This window comes from Pteropus vampyrus, unplaced genomic scaffold, assembly GCF_000151845.1.
Source record: "Pteropus vampyrus isolate Shadow unplaced genomic scaffold, Pvam_2.0 Scaffold32, whole genome shotgun sequence".
Taxonomy (NCBI): Eukaryota; Metazoa; Chordata; class Mammalia; order Chiroptera; family Pteropodidae; genus Pteropus; species Pteropus vampyrus.
This window is the reverse complement of record NW_011888813.1, coordinates 273,821-296,040: the sequence shown is the minus strand read 5'-3', so window position 1 is coordinate 296,040 and position 22,220 is coordinate 273,821. Positions and strand designations below refer to the sequence as shown.

General features: G+C 44.0%; 1 protein-coding gene across 7 annotated transcripts; it reads left to right on the top strand.

The window, feature by feature from the left end:
- Nucleotides 1–1,184: 1,184 nt before the first annotated feature.
- Nucleotides 1,185–20,334, top strand: ANGEL1 (angel homolog 1). Of its 7 annotated transcripts, none has more exons than XM_011357048.2 (10): nt 1,185–1,317; nt 4,020–4,595; nt 5,504–5,730; nt 6,182–6,251; nt 6,847–7,280; nt 9,490–9,616; nt 9,918–10,028; nt 16,726–16,795; nt 17,314–17,477; nt 18,230–20,334. In XM_011357048.2, the coding sequence occupies exons 1-10, from the start codon at nt 1,254–1,256 to the stop codon at nt 18,388–18,390; spliced, it is 2,004 nt and encodes a 667-aa protein (XP_011355350.1). In that variant the 5' UTR covers nt 1,185–1,253; the 3' UTR covers nt 18,391–20,334. The 7 variants fall into 7 exon arrangements, with proteins under 7 accessions (XP_011355350.1, XP_011355353.1, XP_011355352.1 ...); XM_011357051.2 differs by lacking the exon at nt 18,230–20,334 and adding an exon at nt 10,511–10,614; XM_011357050.2 differs by lacking the exon at nt 18,230–20,334 and adding an exon at nt 10,511–10,658 and having other exon boundaries at nt 17,314–17,450.
- Nucleotides 20,335–22,220: the final 1,886 nt, after the last annotated feature.

The following is a 22,220-nucleotide window of genomic DNA, read 5'->3' as shown; positions in this document are numbered from 1 at the left end:
GGAACATGGACTTCTGGGTAACTATTGGGACAAAATGGAAGAAAAATACATGGAAGGTTTGCTTCAGCCACATCAAAGGAGTGGACCTGACTTTGGGGGCTCCTTAGGTAACATTTGTGCACTAGCTTCCAAAAGGTTTCTCAAATTTCAGATTAACCCCTGGGGTCTCTGCTTTATCTCAGGCCAAGGCATGAGTGTGGTTACCTAAAGGCAGACACTTCTCTAGAGCTAAGGAAAAACAGTGGAAAAACCACAGTACTGACTCTCCTTCCTTTTAGCCTTTCAGTGTTATGATGTACCCAGCTGGTCCAGGATCTGGTGACTCCCCAGAAGGCTTCCCTGAACAACCGAGGCTCCAGCCACAAATTGGAAATTGCACAGCTCAGACACTGGGTACTGAAATTGGTAGTATTATACAGTCCTTCCTTCTTCAGAGTGTGGTTGGAGCAGAAGATTTGGGTGGGGATAGGGAAGAGAGACTCAAAGAGGTCTTTGGGTAGCATAGAGTTAATAGAAGACCTGGCCTTCGTTCAGTGACATATGCTTTGTTCAATCCCTCAACAAAGATTTATGTGCCTGATACTGTTGTAGGCACTAGAGATACCTCAATGAAAACCAACCAACCTACCAACGAACCAACCAGACTTGGTCTCTGCCTTTGTGGAAGTTCTCCACCCCACCCATCCTTTCTCGACTCCCTTACCAAGTGGACATCTTTTTTTTTTTTTTTTCCAGATTAGGTAAAAAGAGGGCCCCTTTGGAACAGGATGAGGAAGAACAAAATTTGTGACCTAGTATCTGAGCTGGGGAAGACAGTAGAGTCAAGAAAAAAAGAAAAATGGGGAAGAATTTACTCTCTCTTATGGACTGGGAAGGGTGAGATTATAGAAGTCAGGGCTTGGTGACGCCTTAGAGAAAGTCCAGCCCTTCATTTTACATATAAGAAAAGTGAGGGGTGAAGAAATTATGCGGTGGAACCCTAATTAGGCGCTTGATTTCAAACCAAGGCATCTGGATGGTCCCTGGGGGCGGGAGGGGGCAGGCCACGGGAACAGAACTCCCCCACCCGCGCGGGAACTCGTGGAGTCCTTGGCTCCTAATAAAGTTGTTGTTGAAGCTCTGCGGTACCACGTGAGCCAGCCCGGAGGTGGAGCCGGGGGCGGGGCGAGTCCGGGGCGGGGCGGAGCTCCCGGAGAACAGGCGGCCTGCGGCGAGGAGGGGCGGTGGGCGCAGGCGCGGTCGGCAGGCCGGCCATGATCGCGTCTTGCTTGTGTTACCTGCTGCTGCCGGCCGCGCGCCTCTTCCGTGCCCTCTCAGGTACTGGCCCCGCGTCCTGACAGGCGGGAGCCAGGCCCAGGCCGGCCCCGCGGGGCCTGAGGCGGCGTGCGGCGCGTTGGGCCTCAAGACCACCTTCCCCCGGCAGCGCCACGGTGTGAGGAGGTGGCCCTCGGCCTTGGTACCAGTCCTGGATTCCATGGGGCCCAGGCTTGGCTGACAACCTCGAGGGAGGCGCCTGATCACGCCTGTGGCCTGGTGTCGTTGGGCCACAGTTAACGCGGAGGGGGGCTGGGGAAGAGGCAGAGGCCGCCCCTCCTTGGACCCTGGGGTGCAGAGAGGCTTTTGAGGTCCGCTAAGTCACTGCCCTGGGGGTGTCGCAGAGGGTTGGTGACTCGGGGCCAAGGCGAATCCCCGAATTCTCTGGGTAAGGCCTATCGGCCCTGAGGTATGTTGGGGCTGAAGACTGGACGACCCTGTCCTCTACCTGGGTTAACTCCACACTCACCTTTCACAGCTGCCTGTCATTCTCCTCTCTTGGAGAAGTCTGGTTGAAAAACAGATGCTCAGCCTCATTTAAACCTCATCTCTGAAAGCAGTCTCCTGTGCTTTTAGAGATGAGGGGTGGAAGCCCAGTAGATACTTAAGATAAGAGTGGAAAGAGTTCACTTTTTCTGGATCTGCCTGCACTTTTCAGTCCTGGCCTTTAAACACCTGAGGCTCTTCTGAGACCTTCTGTTAGTTCCTCCCAAAGATCCCACAGAACTCCCATACTTTTCTCTGGCAATTTAGGTAGCAAGACAGGCCCAAGAAGTAGTTTCTTAGAAATCAGGGGTGCTGCTATGCATTCTGTGCTTTTTGTTAATGGAATGTTTCACTGTGTGTAATTTATATTACATAATATATGTATATTTCATAAAAAATATATATTTCTGCCTGCTACTAGAATGCAAGCTCCAGGAGGGCAGGGTCATGTCTGTTTTGCTCACCGTGTCTCTACTGCTAACTGCTCAGAATATAGTGGGCACTCAATGTAGGAATGGCTCGTGTGTACATACTTCTGAGGAATGAGAAGCTCTACAGAAGTAATTGTTTTCAGAGAACTAAAGCATTTTCCTGCTGTCATTTCTGGAACTTTTCCATTGTCCAGCCTTAGTGACATATACGAGTCCAGAGGTTTCTAAACTATTGTTAGAATTTTAGGGATCTCAGAAGGGGCCACCTCCTCCTATCCTACCCCCTCCCCCACACCCATTAAAGTAGTCCTGCTTGTATTAACTTTATGTATTTGGTTTCTACAGTTTTTCTTTTCTTTCTTTTGTTTAATAAAAGCATTCTGCTGCTGAAAAACAAGCCACCACCACACATGTAAACAAAAGAACCTCTACCATCTGGTGTACATAGAAGATGTTTCAAGGAGCAGGGAATTAGCCAGTCCCTGAGACTAAAGCCAGCACCGAGTCCATGGGTTTAAAGCAAGGTTTCTCAGTCTCAGCACTTTTGACATTTGGGCCTGGATAATTTGTTGTGGGGCTGTCCTTTGCACTGTAGGATGTTCAGCAGTATCCCTATTCTCTAACCACTAGATGCCAGTAGCATCGCTACAGTTGGGACAACCACAGTGTCTCCAGACAATGCCAAATGTCTCCTAAAAGCAAAATCGCCCCAGGTTTAGAGAGACATAAATCCATATAGGCTGTAAATAAGATAGTGTCTTTCAACATTTAAGCCATTCTGATGTTTTTCTTGCCTTTAAAAAAAAGTAGAGCTGATAAAATGAATCTCTGGTAATTGGAAGTCAGCATCATGTGTGTCACTTGCCCTGTGCCATAAATCAGTGATTTAGTGTGTAGGGGGTGTTTGCTTGCACCAAAATACTATGCTTGGATTTTGGGGTCTTTAATTTTAGAGTTTTTCCCACCTTTCTTGCCTGTTGGCTGTCATTTGTGGCTGCTGTAGCAGAGATGACAGCTGTCTCTTCCTATCAGTTGTTGGCACCTTTTGATTTACAGACTCTGTTGTGTTATGGAATGGGAAAGCTAATAATGAAGTTTATGACTTACGAGCAGAATAAATCTCTTTGAGAAGAGGATCAAGGTCCTTTGTTAAGTAAATTGTATAGATTTTGAGACACCTTTTGTCTACTTTGGGACTTTTTCTTTTGGAATGCACTCATAGATTAGGGGATTTAAGAACTAGAAAAGCTTTTGGAGATTATCTAATTCAAACTTCCCTTGTCCCCATTTTATAGTCAAGAGTGAGTCCATCTCACTGAGGGCACTGTCCAAGGTCACAGTTTTGTTAATTTCAGTGCTAGGCCATAACCCACAGTTCTGATTCATGGTCAAGTTCTGGTTCCAGTGTAATGTGGTTCTCAGAACAGAGAGTTGATATTTAATAGTAGTTTTAACCTCTAGCTGAAGAGGTGCAGTTATATATGACTATCTCCATCCTAGATTATGTGGGCTAGCCATTCTTTCATTCCTGCACTGAACACATATCAGATTCCTACCGTATAAATTAGTTAATTCTTGTAAAGCACTTAAAACAGTGCCTGGCACAAGGTAAGCACTTTGCTCTGATGATGATGTTCCAGGCACTAAAATGGGCAGTCTCAGTGATGGATCAATGATGAGTAAGATGCATATGATTCTTGCTTATATGGGATTCACATTCTACTTGAGAGAAGAGTGTGGGGTGGGGTGATGCTGTCTTATAACATGGTATTTTGGCTTTCTTCTTAGATGCTTTCTTCCCATGTCGAAAAAATGCCCTTTTGGCGAAGAGCTCGTCCTCCCAGGTAGAGGGTGACTTTGCCATGGCACCTCGGGGCCCGGACCAGGAAGAGTGTGAGGGCCTGCTGCAGCAGTGGCAAGAAGAAGGGTCGAGCCAGGTGCTCTCAACTGTGAGCGAGGATCCCCTAGTAGATAAGGGACTAGCCCAGAGCAGCCTGGCACTTCTGATGGATAATCCCGGAGAACAGGATGCTACTTCAGAGGACAAGTGGTCAAGCAGGCAGCTGAGTGACCTGCGGGCAGTAGAGAACCTGGAGGAGCCTTGCCCTGAGGTGCTAGGAGACGAGGCACTGCCAGAGGTTGAGGGCCCAATGTGGGCAGCTGTCCCCATGCAGTCCGGCCCCCAGTATGCAGACTGTGCTGTCCTCTCAATGGGTGCCCTGGCTGCAGAGCAGTGGGAAGAAGACCCTGCAGTGGTGGCCTGGAGCATAGCACCTGAGCCTATGCCCCAGGAAGAGGCTCCCATCTGGCCCTTTGAGGGCCTCGGGCAGTTGCAGCCACCCCCAATGGAAATTCCTTATCATGGTGAGTCTGACAACTGAGCTAACCAGGGTAGCAGGTTGTTGTGGGTGTGGGCAGAGCCATCTCTAAAGAAGATTTTCGGTGGGGAGCTCTGCCGCTACATTCTGTTTTTTGAGAATCTTGCAGTGTCAGATCTAGAGGGGCCTTAGAGATCATCTCATCCAGCACCATGGTCTTTCAGATGAAATAACCCCAGTGCAGAAAGGTAGTGGGACATGCCTAAAGTCATGTAGCTTGGTAGTGGCAGAGCAGAATGCAGACCCTAGTTCTGATTCTCCGTTCTGTTGTTTCTCTGGAGGTGACCCAAGGGCTTTCTGGAGGGAGGGACGGAGAGCTCTTGGGCCTCCACTCTTTGCCTCAACCAGAATAACTCCAGTTTTATCTGTGGTACATATAGGTACCACAGATAAAATTTGAAGAATGAGTTCTGAGGCTCAAATAGGTTTGAAATTTACTCTGCAGCTCTGTGTCTGGGAGGTGGGGGATACATTGTGGTTTCTACCCAGACTCTTCCAGGTTTAGAGGTTAGAAAACACCCAAGACCGAGATTGCTCTAGAAATGGCTTTAACCTCAGTAGACTATTATGTACATTCATCTGAGTGATTTCCCCAGAGACCGATGGATTTGTCACAAGTGAGAAATTACCAGCCTGTATTTATTGAACATGTACTAGGTGCCAGGTACTGGACATACAGCCCTGAACAGGCCAAGATTATCTCTGGTTTTGTGGAGCTTACCGTCTAGTCTGAGAATGTCCTTAGAATGCTGTTTAAATTGCCACAGAGAGGGATGGGTGACATGGGATATGAAAAATGGAACTTCAGATACTATCACTGAATCATGAGTGGGGATGGCAGGGGCCTGTGGGTTACATGTACTTGTGGACCTTTTCTTCCTGACCCCTTTGCAGAAATCTTGTGGCGAGAATGGGAGGATTTCTCTACTCAGCCAGATGCTCAGGGCCTGGAGGCAGGGGATGGGCCTCAGTTCCAGTTCACGCTGATGTCCTATAACATCCTGGCCCAGGACTTGATGCAGCAGAGCTCCGAGCTCTATCTGCATTGCCACCCAGACATCCTCAATTGGAACTATCGTTTTGCGAATCTCATGCAGGAATTCCAGCACTGGGACCCTGATGTGAGTGAAGAGAGGGAGAAGTGCCATCTTGCATTTGCCCTGCAAGTTGCGCTGTTTCCCAGTGCTCTTAGAAAAGGAATTCATTCCCATTGTTGTTCTGGAGTCTCCATGTGACTGGAGTCTTGCCTAAGGCTGGAGTTTCCTGCCTGGAGTAAATGAGTTTTTGGCGGATGCTGAGAAGACTCTCCCTAGGTGCACTTTCCAGCATCTTTATGCAGAGAAGGAGACTTGAGGGATTTAAGGAGCAGGAAAATCCAGTGCATGTGTCCGGTCTCCTCAGCTTAACTCTGGGCCTATTCTTGCTGGGGGTCGCTGGCTGGGAAGAGTCAACCCTGGCAGGGAAGTTTCAGTGTGACCCTGTCTGAGACCCACAATGCCTGCTCTTGGAGTGGGAGTCACATTCAGCACTCTGGGTATTCTGGAGTGATTGGTTTCCTTGTCCATTTCCCAGATCCTGTGTCTCCAGGAAGTCCAGGAAGATCATTACTGGGAGCAGCTGGAGCCCTCTCTGCGAATGATGGGTAAGGCAGCTCCCTGGCATGTTTGTCAGTCTTTCTTCCTACAGCTCTTTCTGCTCTCTCCTGAAGACACCATCTTTTTTCTTTTGTCGCAGTAAACCCGCAGTCTCACCTGTGAGTGAGCTAGATCCTTTGTGGCTGAGAAAGAAAGTAGAGTTCTGCAGTTTTAAAGCAATTGTGACACATATTGCTGTTTAGTCTTTGAATTAATCAACCCTGTGAGACTGAGTATTATCCCCATTTTGCAGTAAGGAAACAGGTTCTCAAAAGTTTTGTGACTTGCTCAAGGTCACAAAGCTACAAAGCTAGTAAGTTGTGGAGCTAGGATTCCAGCTTGTCTGACTTTAGATTCCATGCTTTTCTTATGAACTTACATAGCTTCATACCCTTCTGTCCTTCCCCTTAGAGCCTCTTAGTCATCTGGTTAGAACTGTAAGGGAACCTCTGCAGAACCAAGGAATTGGCAAAGGCAAGGACTCCCCTTATTGAGCAACAGAAGCAATGCATTATGCACACACACCTGGGTTACTACCACTGGTTGGAGGGATTCAGGCTTCCAGGACTCTGATCCATCTCCTTGGCTGGGTGTTCCTTGCAGGCTTTACCTGTTTCTACAAGAGGAGGACCGGGTGTAAGACGGATGGCTGTGCTGTCTGCTACAAGCCCACGAGATTCCGTCTGCTCTGCGCCAGCCCTGTGGAGTACTTCCGGCCTGGCTTGGAGCTCCTCAATCGGGATAATGTAGGCTTGGTGTTGCTGCTGCAGCCACTAGTCCCAGAAGGCCTGGGGCAAGTCTCAGTGGCCCCACTATGTGTGGCAAATACTCACGTTCTGTACAACCCACGCCGAGGTGATGTCAAGCTGGCCCAGATGGCCATTCTGTTGGCTGAAGTGGACAAGGTGGCCAGGTTGTCAGATGGCAGCCACTGCCCCATCATCTTGTGTGGGGACCTGAATTCCGTCCCTGATTCACCTCTCTACAACTTCATCAGGGACGGAGAGCTCCAATATCATGGGATGCCAGCCTGGAAGGTGAAATGGGGGAGGCCACTGTGGGGGTGGGAGCGTGGCATAGGGAGAGATTCGGGTGTAGGCGTCCAATGCTGCTTCTGTGGCAGGATCTCCATTATACTTGTTCTGGCTCCTTGCTTTCTTGTGCCCAAAGCCTGGAAGTTAGGAACTCTTGAGTGCCTTTGGCATATTGGAATCCTTTTAGTTTTTGTTTATAAGTAATACGTAAGTACATTCTTGCAAGAATTCAAACAAAATAAGGCCAAAGCTCCTTATTACCTACATTCTCTACATCTCCCTTTAGAGTCAAGTAATAATTGAAGTTTGGTGGTGGTCTTCCAGGTCATTTTCTGTGCATTTACAGTGATAATCTGTGGTCCTGTGATAATGTAATCTAATCATAATTTACATTTATTAAGCACTTACTGTGTGCCAGCTGCTATTTTAAGCACTTTACATGTATTAACTCATTAATTTTGACAGTTTCTATTGCTTCCATTGTATAAATGAGGAAACTAAGGCACAGAGAAGTTAGGTAATTTTCTTACTCTAGATTATGCAGGTCGTTAGTGGTGGAGCCAGGATTTGTAACCAGATGGTCTGGCCCCAGAGCTCTTGCCCTCCAATACTATGCTGTGGTTGCTTCTAACAGGTGATATATAATCTTATCGTGTATGTTTATAAACATATATTACTATTTCATTTTGTAGCTTGGTTTATTTTCACTCAACAATGCATATATGGATCTATCTCATTCCTTTTAACTGCTGAATGTTGATAGCATATATACCTCCTAGTTTATCAGTTTATTTAGCCACGCTGATGGGCAGTCAGCCTATGCTAATTTTTTATAAGCTACTTAATATTCCTGTTCCTTTGTTTTGCCCCTCCTGATCCAACTTAATGCTTAACTTTTGGCATAGTGGAGAAAGGACACAGAATGACTGAATTACTGTTGAGCATTTCAGGTTTTTATTTTATTGAGGTTACTCGAGTGCCAGCAATGTCCTGATTGCCACGTGTGCAGAGAAAGGCATTATCCTGCCAGAAAGTTGCTATAATCAAGGCGCTCAGGGAATAAGGAAAATAATTTACTAAGTGCCGAACTTGTGACAGGCACAGTTAGGTGTAGTGATTAATAGTACTCATTTGGAAGCCAGACCGTCCTGAGTTCAAATCCCTGATCTGCCACCTTAGGCAAGTTGCTTAACTTCCTCAAGCCGCATTTGCCTTATTTATACGCTGGGAATATAATGGGATCTCAGAGGATTTTTGTTTGTTTGGTAGATTAAATAAAATAATGCACAGAAAGTATTTTCCAGTTTCTGCTTCAAAGGAAGCAGTCGATAATTTGATAGTGGTTATTATTATCAAGATTCTTAATTATATGTGGTATTATTATCCCATTTTGTGGTAGAGGATATTGAACCCAAGAAAGTTAACTAACTTGACCAATGTCACATAGGCCATTAAATTCCAGATCTGTTTTACTTTAGAGGGCATATTGGACATATGTCCTGTAAGGGCAGAGATTGTATCTATTAATGCTCTCTCCCCAGCACTTAGCTAGTGTCTTGCACATTCAAATATTTGTTGTTGTTAAATGAAATGAAGGGAATTTTGCTACACATGTTGGAGATATACAGATGACTGATATTGCCGAATGTTTCCCCTACTACGTTCTGTCCATTCCCAGGCTGCTCATTGGCTTTGACCGAGGATGGTGACATAGATACGGTAAAGTGCTTTGGTGCATTTCCCATTTGGTTTGACCCTGTGGTTTCCCAAAAATAGGCTTAAGATGCTGGACCTTGATTCAGAAGATCCAAAGATCAGGATAAACCTTTTCCCATTGCACCTTAAAGCCCCTGAAAGTTGATATTCCCTGTGGAGAGTCATGAAGAGTTTTTCTGAGGTGAAACTCAGAGGGCCACATGCTCATATTGTTCTATTCTCTTTGATTCACATACCTCACTCTCTTATCCCTCATTCCTGTCTCATGGACATTTCAGTGTTTCTAGTAAAAAAAAATAATGGTTTTAATTAGCTCCTCATTTTTAACCTTCCCCTAAGACTTACATATTTTGCTTAAATTATGTATGTATGTATTGCTTATATTATGTATGTAGTGTGTGATTTGTATCTGTGTTTATGTCCACGTGTCTCAAAACATGGGCTAGTTCTCTTTTCCATCTCAGTTTCCTCATTCCCACCTGTTCTTTCCTTGTAGGTGTCTGGACAGGAAGACTTCTCCCATCAACTTTACCAGAGGAAGCTACAGGCCCCACTATGGCCCAGCTCCCTAGGCATCACAGATTGCTGTCAGTATGTCACCTCCTGTCACCCTAAGAGATTAGGTGAGCATGTGTCACATTGTGGTTGGCTGTGCCTCCTTGCCCATTTTGGGAGAAAGCTGGCACTTCAATGAAGAAAAAGTATAATCCCCTCAATTCTCTTAGCAAGTTCCTTTGTTTTCCTCACTATCCTCCTCATGGTCACCCAGTGAAATGGACAACTTTAAATCATAGCTGTCGGAAAATCTCGTCTTTAGAGCCAGACTTCTCGCGTCCCTATGCTGGAAGCGTCTTGATATTAAGGCGGTCTCAGCATGTGACTCTTCTTCCTTTCTTTCACTGTGTGTCTTTTCCTGGTTTACAGAGAGACGAAAGTATAGCCGAGACTTCCTGCTACGTTTCCACTTCTGCAACATCGCCTGTCAGCGACCAGTAGGGCTGGTTCTTATGGAAGGAGTGACAGATGCTAAGCCAGGTAATGAGAACTAAGCTTGTTTTCTTGGCCTTCTTTCCTCTACACTCCTGATATGTATGTAGTTTCTTAGTCTTTCCTGGGTATAATTATGAGAGATCAGCTTCTGGTAATAAGTATGCTTAAAAGGAAGGTCAGTGGAGTTCTGTGGCCATATTCATGCATGAATGTGCAGTATAGTGAGAACACGAACCAGGAATCAAGACTTGGGTTCTAACCAGCTCTGAGACCTTGAGTAAGCCACTTAACTTTTTTAGGCTTAAGCTGCTAATTACTAGCATGTGTACAGCATGTGGGAGACAAGATACAGCTTTGAAAATCATAAGGTGACAGTGGTCCTGGTTGTACTAAAAAGTTACTCCTGCTGAGAAGTTCTGGGTTAAACGCAGCAGAGTTTACTTGACATTCTACCCTTCTTATCTCTGAAACTCCGAAGCAACAAGGAGAATTTTAAAAAATGTAAATTCCATCTTTGAGAAAACTAGGAGATCTGAGGATATCTGAAACCATGAACCACAACACAAGTGGAATGGCTGCAGGAAGCACTGGAGATCACGCTGGACGAAGTATGGAGAGAGTTGTATGTGGGGTATATGGATCTCAAAAAGAACCAGCAGAGTATGTTTCTCTAAGGTGAGGAGTGTACCTTGAGAAACAAAACCAAAATCCTTATTTTGTCAACAAGAGAAAGATGCACAGGTTGTGATAGTAGATTGTCTGAATCTGTTTTAGGCCTAAGAGGAAGTGGAGGAAAGACTGATCAAGGAATCAAGCCATATTTACATTAAGCAGTCTGTTTCAGTTATGGGGGTGGGGAGTTGGGGGTGGGTAGATAGGATACTAACAGAGCTGTATATCTCTTCTGGCTGAGGAGAAGTAAAGATTAAAAGGACTCAGACAAAACCCTGTGTCATAAGGAAAATTCCTGTTACTTGGAATGCATACTCAGTTCTTCTTTATGTAAACTTTATACAAATAGCTCTGGTTGAGAAACCTCAACTAATTCAAAGCTGGGCTACCCAATAGGAACCAGCATAAAATACTACAAGAACCATACTAAAATACTAGAAGAAAAAAAGGTGAAAGAAACAAGAAAATTAAAAGGCAGATAAAGAATGCTTATTTCAAAGATAAAAATTCTTGCCACGCATGTGAAAATTATGATTATTTTCCTATGAATTAAAAAAATGAAGCAATTGCCTTTATAAAATGAGCACAAAAATAAAATAATTGCCTTTTTGAAATAAGTTCAGGCACATGGCAAGACATTAGAAGATGAAATGTAAGCTACAGAGGAAAGAAGTGAAATAAACAATTTAAAAATCACATAAAATGAAGACAAAATTGGATGCAGCACAAGAGACAGTAGATATTGCTGAAAACGAGAGATGGGGGTGGGGGAAGCAAAATAAAAAGGAAGTAAAAGGACAGGACTAGAGAGAAAATGACTAGTGGAAGATAAGGCGATTCAACATACACATAATTGGAGATGATGAAGAAGAAAACCAGTATAATGGCACAAGAAGACGATTTAAAGGTATGATTCAAGGAAGATTTTCCAAAGATGAAAAGATCTGACTCTTCAGATTGAGAGGATATACCATGTCTCAGTAAAAAATTGACATAGGAGAATCATCAACACTCAGCTATCCTAGTAAAGTTACTAGAAGTCAAAGGTAAAAGAATCATTTGGGCAGTTGAACCAAAAAGATCGGGCTACTTTTAAGGGTAAAAATTATCAGGTTGACGTCAGACTTCTTAACATTAACATTCAACAGAAGACAGATGAGCAAGGCTTCGAGGAAGGAAGGTATGGCTCAAGAATTTTATAGTCAATCAAAAACCTTTCTTGAGGAGATGCTAGAAGACCGACTGACTAAAGACAAGCAATGACTAGAAAAAACTATAGTAAAAGGACTAAGGGTAAGCAATGAGTTTATTTTTTTCTTATAGGAATTTAATTTGAATTGGCATTTTGCGCAGAGTAGCAAACATTTCAATGGCTCAATTTTTTTTTTTTTTTATTGCAAAGGTAAAATATTATTATAACTGTGGCAATAGCAGTAATAATGATGATGGCTACCGTGCATTGAGTGACTGGCATGTGACCGGAAACTGGGATAAGTGCTTGTGTCAGTTGGGGTCAGACAGGGAACCAGTGGCTCAGTGTTTAAAGACTATAAAATCCTAAAGTTAAACAGTAGTAGGATCCTACATTGGTAATTTCTTGTTAAGAATAGGTTTTTTTTTTTAAAAGTGCTGTACTTGAGACGTAAAATAAACATTTCAATTTAATAACAAAATTAAACCAAGAACTTTTAAAATATGTACTGACGGTCACTTTGTAAGTAGAATCATTATGTAGGGGATAAATACCCAGTTCACTAACAATGCAAAATAATAGCAGTAGTTTCAAAATTGAGATTAAATTTGGGTAATAACACCCTTTCACCACATATTGTGATCATGCCGTTCCATTTGTTCAGTACCCCCACCCAGGGCTGAGCAGGCTCCTGATGAATCTCTTTTAAAGATTCCAAATCTAAAAAGCTACCACCATTTTTAGACAATGAATAGAAAGTCTTAAGTGCACAAGGAGTGTGATCTTTTTTCTAGAGGGTGTGTTTAGATGTCCTAACAAATATTTCTAGTCACATACCAGATTCATCTAACCCAACTGTGTACATCAAAACTTGCTAACTTGACTTTGACACGACTTTAATGGGAAGCATCTGAGTTGCAAAACGGAGCTGCAGTGCTAGGTAGTGATGGTCTAACTTTCCTGCAAGCTGCCATAGCATTGCACTGGAACGTTCTTTATCACCCAAGTTGTATAATAAAAAACATTGTAATTCACACTCTCCCCAACTCCCTTTGTGAGAGTGTAAGTCATAGGAAAGAATCTAAATTTTAAGCACCTCTCTTATAAATTTTTTCAATTATTAGTGATTTCTTTCCAATATCATTCATAAACACACTGAAATGGGTTATGTTTTCTTTCTCATGAGCCTTGCATGTTCACATTGTACTTTGGAGTTTCAGGTCTTTTAACACTTAACAAGAAACCATGTGCCCAATTAAGTTCATTATAGAAAAAAACAATTGCTAATAGAAGGTTTTTGTAAACCACTCTTTACAAACTGACCAGACAGCCATAGAGCAAAGGCTGTCTGATCAGTTTTCTAACCAGGAAAGTTTGAATCCAGCTTCTCCTCTGGCCAATGTATGCCACAACTCATTATTCCCTTTCCTAATACCTGCAGAAGAACTTGCTTGGCTACTACTTGCTTGCTTGGGTGCTGAATGGGCCAGGAAGATGTTGCAGCTAAAGTAGAGGCAGCTGTGGCTCCTGTGCTCATGTGGTCTCATGGGGCACATGGAGACCTCGAGTCCTGTGTAACTGTCAGAGCAGTGCTGTCTATACACAGTGCTGCGTGGGCAAAACCTGGAGTTGAGGGAAACCATTTTCAATATCCTGTTGGTCACTGTTATCTTTCTGGCATATCATAACGGTAAAAGATGTGACTCAAAATGAAGATATTAGTGTTATAACTATTTATGCTCCAAAGGACGTCACATCAACAATCACAAAGTGAAACCACAGGATTTAAAAAGGAATAATAGCCAGATAATAGTTAATGGTAAAAGGTTTTAATTCCTCTTTTTCACTCCATAACAGATAACTAAGAGTGTAGAAGATTTAAGTAATATGTTGTATGGTAAATCTAATTGATACGTATCAAACTCTGAATACCGAAAACAGAGCAATGACATCTTTTTAAGTAGCCACAGGAAATTCTTAAGACTTGACCATATATTAGACCATCTAAAAACCTCAATACAATTCAAACAGTGGAATAGTATTGTCAACTTTCTCTGACCTTACATGCAGTAAAACTAGAAGTTAAAAACAAAAAGAAAATACCATCATCTGGACATTTAAAGAATTTCAAAAAACTTTTGAGCCAACGGTGAAATTTAAACGGAAACTGTAGGATATCTAGAAAATAACAATAATGAAAATACCATATATTTGTGAGATTATAGCTAAAACAGTGTTCAGTGAAAAAAAATCATAGAATTATATAGGATATTTAGAATCATAGAATTACGTTAATAAGAAAAGATGAAAGTTAGTAAATAAGGCATCCAACTCAAGAAGTTAGACAAAAATGAACTGAAAGCAGAAGGAAAAATAAAAATGAAAATAATTTAGAAAACAGAAAAATGGTAGAACTAATAAACTCGAAGATTTGGTGGTTTGGGTGAAAAACAGCTGTCAATTAGACATAAGCCCACTAGCTACCTATTTTATTAGGTGGAGAGGAGCAAGTAGAAGTATCCAGATACAGGAGAATGAATAGGATTATAAGAGGGTTCTTTGCTCAACTAAGTGCAAAAGAAATTGGAACTTAATTGTATATATTAATTTTAGAAAATCTAATTTACTAAAAATGATTGCAGGAGAGATAATCTAAATAGACTACCATAGTGGGAAAAAAAACAGTTTGCAGAGATGCAGTCCTACACAAACACCAAGCTCTGACTGATAGGAGAATGTCATCAAACCTTTTAAAGAACCTGTAATTCCACTATTTAAATTGTTACAGAACACAGAAGAAGAAAGGTGCCAAGTTATTTTTATAAAGCAAGTATTTTGACACCAACACCTGACAACAATTACACAGAAAAAACTACAGACTAATATTCTCCCCTATGAATATTGATGCAAAAAAATTTAAATAGAAGATCAAGAAACAATCTAGCAGCACATTGAAAGAGCAATATAACATGACCAAATGGAGTTGATCAGAACTATACATAGTTCTCTATTGCAAAATCTATTCATATAATTTATCATGCTAATATATGTATGAAATCTAGTTCAATATATTAAAAGCATCCTAGATGTCAAAGAGACATTTTTAAAATTCAATATCTTTTTATTCTAGATTCTTTTAAAAAGAGCCCTCTTAAATTAAGGGTAAAATAGATGATCCCTTACATCGTTCAAATGCATTTATCTTAGTCGGAGCACATGGTGGTGGCAGTGCACCCTGGAGCTAGGCACTGAGGCTGCTAGGAGTAGGAGAAGGGCATAGATCTGCCTTGGGCTGGGAAAAAAAAGTTTATCTCAGCTCCAAAAATGAGCATCTTGCTTAAAGGTACAAGGCAAAGATAACCTGACCATTATCATTATTCTTCTGAGTTTAGAGGTAGCAGCCAACATATTTAGAAAATAGAAACATAGGTAAGAAAATAGAAGTGAAAAATGGAAAGGAGGAGATAAATTATTACTTGCTACTGATATCATTATACAACTGGTGATCCAAGAGAATCAACTAACAACTATCATAAGCATTAAGATAATTCAGGAAAGTAACTGGGTACAGTATTAATATATAGAAATGCTTAGCATTCATATATAAAAATAATGACATTTGTTAAAAGATAAAAAAACTATAATAGCAACAAAACAGAAACAAGTTAACAGAGAAAATGTAAGGTATATAAAGGAATATTTCATTTCATTTAAATTATAAAATTTATTGGCATGAAGTGGTCTATAACATTCCCTTATCTTTTTTTAAAAAAAGAACTTTATTGAGATTAAATTCACATACCATAAAATTCACCCGTTTATAGTGTACAAGTCAGTGGCTTCTAGTATATTCGGAGTTGTGCAACTACCACCAGGATCATCACCCCTAAAAGGAAACCCATATCTCTTAGCAGTCATTTTCCATTCATCTTTCCCCTGATGAAAAATCACTTGACCATAGATGTATGGTTTCTGGACTCTCAATTATACTCCATTCATCTACATGTCTATCCTTATACCAGTATCACACTGTCTTGATTATTTTAGCTTTGTATAAGTTGGAGATAGAGAAGTGTAAGACCTGTAACTTTGTTGTTGTTTTCACTGTTAAGTATGATGTTAGCTCTCTGGGACTCCTTTTATAGTGCACTAATCCCATTCATGAAGACTCCACCCTCATGACCTAATCATCCCACAAAGGCCCCACCTCCTAATACCCTCACATTTGGGGTTAGGATTTCAGCATAATTTGGAGAGACACAAACATTCAGTTCATAACACCCATTAATGTCAGTAGCATCTGCAATATCCCCTCCTACTTTCCTGATATTGGTAATGTGTGTCTTTTTTCTTTGTGTGTGTATATACATGTGTGTGCAAGTATGTATGCATATAGTGTACACATACATGTGTGAATGCACGCATGCATGCACACACACACACTCACACACACAATGGATGGTGTGTGATAGAAAATCTCTAGAGAAATACACCAGAAATTAGGTAATAGCGGTCGCCTCCAGGGAGTGAATTCTGTGGCAAGGGTCCTGGAGTGGGAGACTTTTCACTGGTATTTTTCTTTACATTTTGATGTTTGTACCATGTGACTGTATTACCTATTAAAAATAAATTTCAATTTTAAAAAAAAGGTGTTGAGCCAAGGAAGATAATGTCTATGTTAGAGGCCTCTGTCTGTCTGCTTTCCTGAGGTTCTTGACTTTGGTCCATTGTTTTCTTCCTCTCCTCACCTTGTCTCTTTCCCTTTTCCCTTCTGGGGCAATCTAGTTAAAGAACTCAGAGGGATTTCAGGGTGCAAGGTTCCGACCCTGCTTCGCTGTCTGCCAGTGATAAAACCTCTTTCTCTCTGGTCTTCTACAGAGCGACCTGCTGGCTGGGCCGAGTCTGTCCTTGAGGAAGACACATCTGAGCCTGAGCCTGTCTTCCCCAGGTAGTCTTCCTTCCTTTAGCTTGCATTCCAGCCCTTCTAGGTATATGAGAGAGATTCCCACTGGCTTTCCTGAGGCTAATTTGGGGGAGCACTTTTTGCTGAGCTCTCTCCTTTCCCCTAATACTTGCTACATTTATGGAGGGACATAGAGGTGTGTAGAGTCCAGAGCTGACCCACCCAGGTTCTTGCAGATGAAGAACTGACTTTTCACTGTGTAGGGAGGAATGCCTCACAGCGCTTGCTGACCCATGGACAGGGGTATATTATGAATACTTCACCAGGTAGCAAGAAGAGTGGAGGTCGAAGAACGTCAGGGGGTCTGAGTATAAATGTGTCTGTTTCTAGGCTAATTATAGCTAGGACTATCAGCCTCTTATTAGCATGAGAAAGAATTTTTGCTGAGACTAAGTTATTTGAGATCATTCATTTAAAAAAACTTCAAAAAACCCACGAGAAAGTAAGCTTGAGAAAAAGTTCAGTAATGTATTTTGACTGACACCTCCCCTTCCACCCTGTAGGACTGTAGGCACCATCCAGCACTGCCTCCACCTGACCTCGGCCTATACGCATTTCCTGCCCCAGCATGGCCTCCCAGAGGTCACCACAATGCCCTTGGGTCTTGGAACGACAGTGGATTACATCTTCTTCTCAGCTGATTCCTGCGAGAATGGGAATGGAACTGGTAAGCCTAGTGGATCCTGGGTTCCTAGAATCCTTCCCCAAGGGTCCCTGGAACGGCTGATGATAGGTCAGCCATTTGGTGGCATGGCATGGGCTGCTAGGACTTGACCAGCTGAGGAGCAGATTTCATTCCTACCTGGCACTGGTCATCTTCATCAGACTTTCCTTAGACTAGTTGTCCGCCTTCTCTTTTTATCCTTGTAGCATAAGAGAGAGGTGGGCAGAACAATCATTCTCTATCCCTATTTTAGAGGTAAAAATAGAGCACTAAGAGGTTACTGGATTTATTCAGTGGCAGCTGGTTAGCGAAGAACTTAGAGACTCTATTTCCTATCTCCTTACCCTACACCAATAGTCACAGTGTAGCAGTCAACCAGTCCCATGTCTACTTTGTTAAAAGCATGTCTTTTAAAATGTTTAAATTGATCACCTGTGTTTATAAATCAGATTTTATATAAAAAAAATCTGGATTTCCAGTTTTTCTTGGAAAATCAGATCTGTATGTAGTGCTAGGCCAGGGCATACACTCTCCATGTTGCCACAGTCCCTTAAAACCCACTCTGCTTCATTCATTGATATATCACAGAGTATCTGAGAAAATGATGCCTCAGCCAGAGGCAGCAGGAGGCGGCGAGGGAGGGTGGACAGCCAGGGGGATGCAGCCTTCATAAGGCTTACCTTCCACAAGCCCTGCCTGCCACATGCACTGTGGCGGTGGCTGCTTTACCCACTGGCTTCCACTTTGTGCTCCAGATCACAGGCTGTATCAGGACGGAACTCTCAAGCTCCTGGGCCGACTCTCCCTCCTCTCTGAAGAGATTCTCTGGGCTGCCAACGGCTTACCCAACCCCTTCTGCTCTTCAGACCACCTCTGCCTGCTGGCCAGCTTCGGGATGGAAGTCACCGCCCCATGATGGGGCTCCCAGGGGAAGAGAGCTTCTCTTCCAGAAGAGCTCACTGGATCAGAGACTGTGGAAATATCCCATGCTTCTGGAAACTTAGATCCAAGAAACTTACGTTCCCTCCCCTCCCTTCCCCTCCCCCTCCTTGTTCCCTTTTTCCCATGGTTAGATTTTCTCCAGGCCTGTCCACGTTCTCTGCCTGTGGTCCCTGCCCCGCCCCAACTTCTTGCTGATCCTATGCCACATACTTGGTGGCTCTGAGAGAGGCAGAAGGGGGTTCCCCCTTTCTTCCATGTATCCAGTGCTCCCCTTTGATTTTTAATTACCAGGGTTGCGGGAGCTATTGATCTCCTTGGTTATTTGCTTTAAGGCTGTTTCTTGGTGGTACCATCTGAGCTGACCTCCTCCCTCCTTTCACCACCTCTGGGCCCAGCCCTCTTGCCAGATGCACATGTGAGACGTGTGCAGTGTGTGCCCTCTCAAGGTGGGACAGCTCTGTGTGGCCATGCCTGCCTCTAACTCTCCACACGGGGGCCCTAGAACAAGGGGCAGGTCGAGAGCATGACCTGGTGGTTGTGTGCTGCCAGGCAGGAGCAGGGCATGGGCCCTTCTTTTCTTATCTTCTGAGTTTCATCAGGGGTCCATCATGCCAGCCAGGGCATACTCATTATCTGGGCTCTGGAAATGAAAGGGGCCCCCAGCCTGGAGGAGCAGATTCCGGAATGCACTCCCTGCCCGAGAGGCCTCTGAGCCTCTAACCCAGATCTCCCCACAGGCCTGGGATGCTCTCTCTAGGGTTAGCCCCTGTCCCCAGGCTGCCCTGAGAGGGGCAAGAGTTTAGACTCCTGTGTGTGGTTCAGTGGTTTGAGGTTTAAAACTCTTTAAGGATGAGGAGAAAGAACCTTTAGGAAATTCTTTTCTCACTGGACTCTGCAGCCCACAGAACTGGGGTGAGGGTGGGAGTCCCATAGGTGGAAGGAGCAGGCAGGCTCTGCAGCTGCTTCACCCGGGGCTCAGGACCTCAGGAACTTGTTCCCTTTCCTCTGCACACCTAACAAGCAGGTTTCTGTTCCTCTCTTTCCACTACTTTTCACTTTTTGCTGCCTCCCCGGTGACATCCCATTTTCTCCCTAGAAAAAACCCTGCTGTTTAGCTCAGGCCAAACCTCAGCAGGAATGTCGCCTTGGGCAAAACTGATTCAAGAACTCGAGGTCACAGTGCTTGAGGATTTGCTTGGATCAGCAAGGCCTCGGCTGCTCATTGCCTCTGCTTTCCCTCTCAGCACGGGGGTACTGTGGCCCATTCAGGGGGCTCCCGTGCCCACTCGTTACCTGCATGCCTTAACCTTTTGATGCTGCAGTGTGGCCTGGGATGTTCCTGGGCAAGGTCCTCCACATATCTCCCTTCATTCAGAGTAGCTGCTGGCCCAAGCAGCTTTGATGTGCTGTTGCCCCACTCAGCCTCCAGAAAGAGACTGAAGGAATAGCTAACAGGCTAGAGTTAGGGACATTTAGCCAGAGGCTAATTTCTCTCTCTTTTTTTTTTAAAGCCAAAGACCTAGCTTCAATTCTGCTGCTGCGTTTGTGGTTATAAGCTGTCCACACCTAGGTTCTAGGAAATTTATCTATGCTTGTATATTTTTAAACATTTGTTTCCTGGGTACCGGGCATGTGCCTGTCTGAGCCCCAGGCCTGTCTGTGCATACCCCACAGTTTACTCTGTTTGTCTCTCCCTGGGCATTTCCTGAGATGAGACAGTGCCCTATTGGATTCTAGGACTGTGGCCCATCACTGTTCCCCTCTGCCAGGAAATGCAGTTTAAAAATGGCTGTAGATGGTGGGGCAGGTAGCTTGATAGATGACCTTGTGTTTTTGTTTTTGTTTTCTTACTTGTTTATGTTTTGGAAATGATCATTTAAACTCTCTTTTCCAAATAAAGGTTTACCTTTTCCCCCTACTGTTGGTCATTCTGTTAGGATCCTGAAGGGCATAGGGGAGAGAAGGCCTGGAGAACGAGGTGGGCAGAGAGGAAGACACCAATCCTGGGATGGGATTTTAAGTCCTAAAACTAGACCAGAAAACGGTGTTGGAATCTCCCTCTGATCACTGAGACAAGTTCCCACTGCTCTGAGGCCTGTGGGAAATAGGGCTTGAGCGAAGCCGCCTGCCCTGACTTTTGTTGGGGCTGTAGCCCTCTATCCATGCCAAGCTGGAGAACAGCTTTCTGCTGTTTTCATTCTTGTTCTAGCTGCTGCTCCCGTCCCTCTCCAGCCTCTGACCTGCCACGCCCCCTCCCAAGTCCACACTGCATTTCAGGAGGGTCTGTGCAGAAAGTGGGATGAGAAGTGTTTTCCTGGTCAAAGCTATGGCAGCTCCATGAGGCATGATGTATGTGGCAGATGCCTCCTGCTGAACATCTATTTCTGATCATCTCTTTTGCATTCTGGAGCCAGGGCTGAGCCGTGGGCCATCTGTTGCTAGAAAGGTTTCTTTTCCCTCCCAGGCCTCATTCTGCTAGTACTTTTGTCTTCTTCCAGCTTCCTTAAGCAGTAAGTCCACCAAGCCCATATGCCCACGGGAAGCCCTGCAACCAGGGGTGGTTTTCTGCCTTAACAGAGGAGAATCCCAGACCCACACCTCTGAGTCAGTCTCCAAGAACCTGAGTTGTTTAAAGCTACCTGGGTGCTTCTGTTGAACCACCACCTCGGCTGGGATTCAGCGGAAGGAAAGCAGCCTAGGATTAGGAATACCGCTCGCCATTTGTAAATTTCCAATTTACAAATGGAAATTAAAGTAAAAATTTTTTCCATTTGTAAGGAATTTTCAGATCTGAAATTGCATTGTTTCTGCTTTGGCAAGCAAAGGATGCTTAAAAATTCCAGAGTTATCAGTGGCCGTTGGTGGGTAGTTCTCCCCAGCTAGGCTGAGTGATTGGCCTATGAGCTGGGAACAATTTTTATAGCTCCTAAGCTTTGAGGTGTATCCTCAGAGGCCCCTTTCCTGGCCTGGAGGTTTTCCCCACTGGTTGCCTGGGTCACATTAACATTCGCACAGCACTCTGTCAACAATTTACACAGTGCTTCCACTTCCGTTATGCAGACATAGCACTGCGATGAGACAGTTCAGGTGTTCGTATATTACCTTTACATCTGAGGAAACAAATCCTAAAGAGGTAGAGCTCCTCTGCTTTACATCTTGCCACCCCAAGCTCCTCAGAACATAGCCTTTCTAGGAGTAGGGGAGGCAGACACATGGGGGTGGGCCTGGGAGAAGGGAAACGACCAACTAGAATGCTGCTGGTGTGTTTCTATTTTTGAATGAACTTTTTCTCTCTAGTTCTTGCCCTGGTGTAGCTACTAACTAGAGAATTGTTTTTTGATTGGTTACATAGTGCAAAGTATGGCTTCTCTTCTCCCAGGAGTAGGAGAGGCCCACCTCCTCCAGTTTCCACCTGGAAGAGAGAGCTGACCTTACACTTTCAGACTCAGACTCATCCAAGTGCATCTGCTGTCTGTCTCCCCTCCTGAGCAAATGGTTTGGGTGTGGGGGGGGGGGGGCGGGGCAGAACGGGGAGGAAAGAAGGAAGAGAGAGGGGAGGAAAGAAGGAAGAGAGAAAAAACAACCCAAAAAACAAATTGTTCCCGGCAAGGGCCAGCCAGATGAGAGCCCGGTAGGGTGCAGCTCTTGTCCCGTTTAGGAGAATGTGAACTTAATGTACATTGTTTTGAAGGGAACTCTGCCTTCTGGAAGTCTCCCTAGTCAGTTCCTGTGTTCCTAATTAAGGCCTGAGGCTTCACGCAGCTGTGGAGAGGAGTGGTGTCTACGCTTAAATTGTTGGAGGTT

Coding starts and splice junctions, on each gene's coding strand:
- ANGEL1 (XM_011357048.2), top strand. CDS start 1,254: ATGATCGCGTCTTGCTTGTGTTACCTGCTGCTGCCGGCCGCGCGCCTC. Junction 6,252..6,846: donor GCCCTCTCTGCGAATGATGG/GTAAGGCAGCTC, acceptor TGTTCCTTGCAG/GCTTTACCTGTTTCTACAAG. Junction 16,796..17,313: donor CCTGAGCCTGTCTTCCCCAG/GTAGTCTTCCTT, acceptor TCCACCCTGTAG/GACTGTAGGCACCATCCAGC.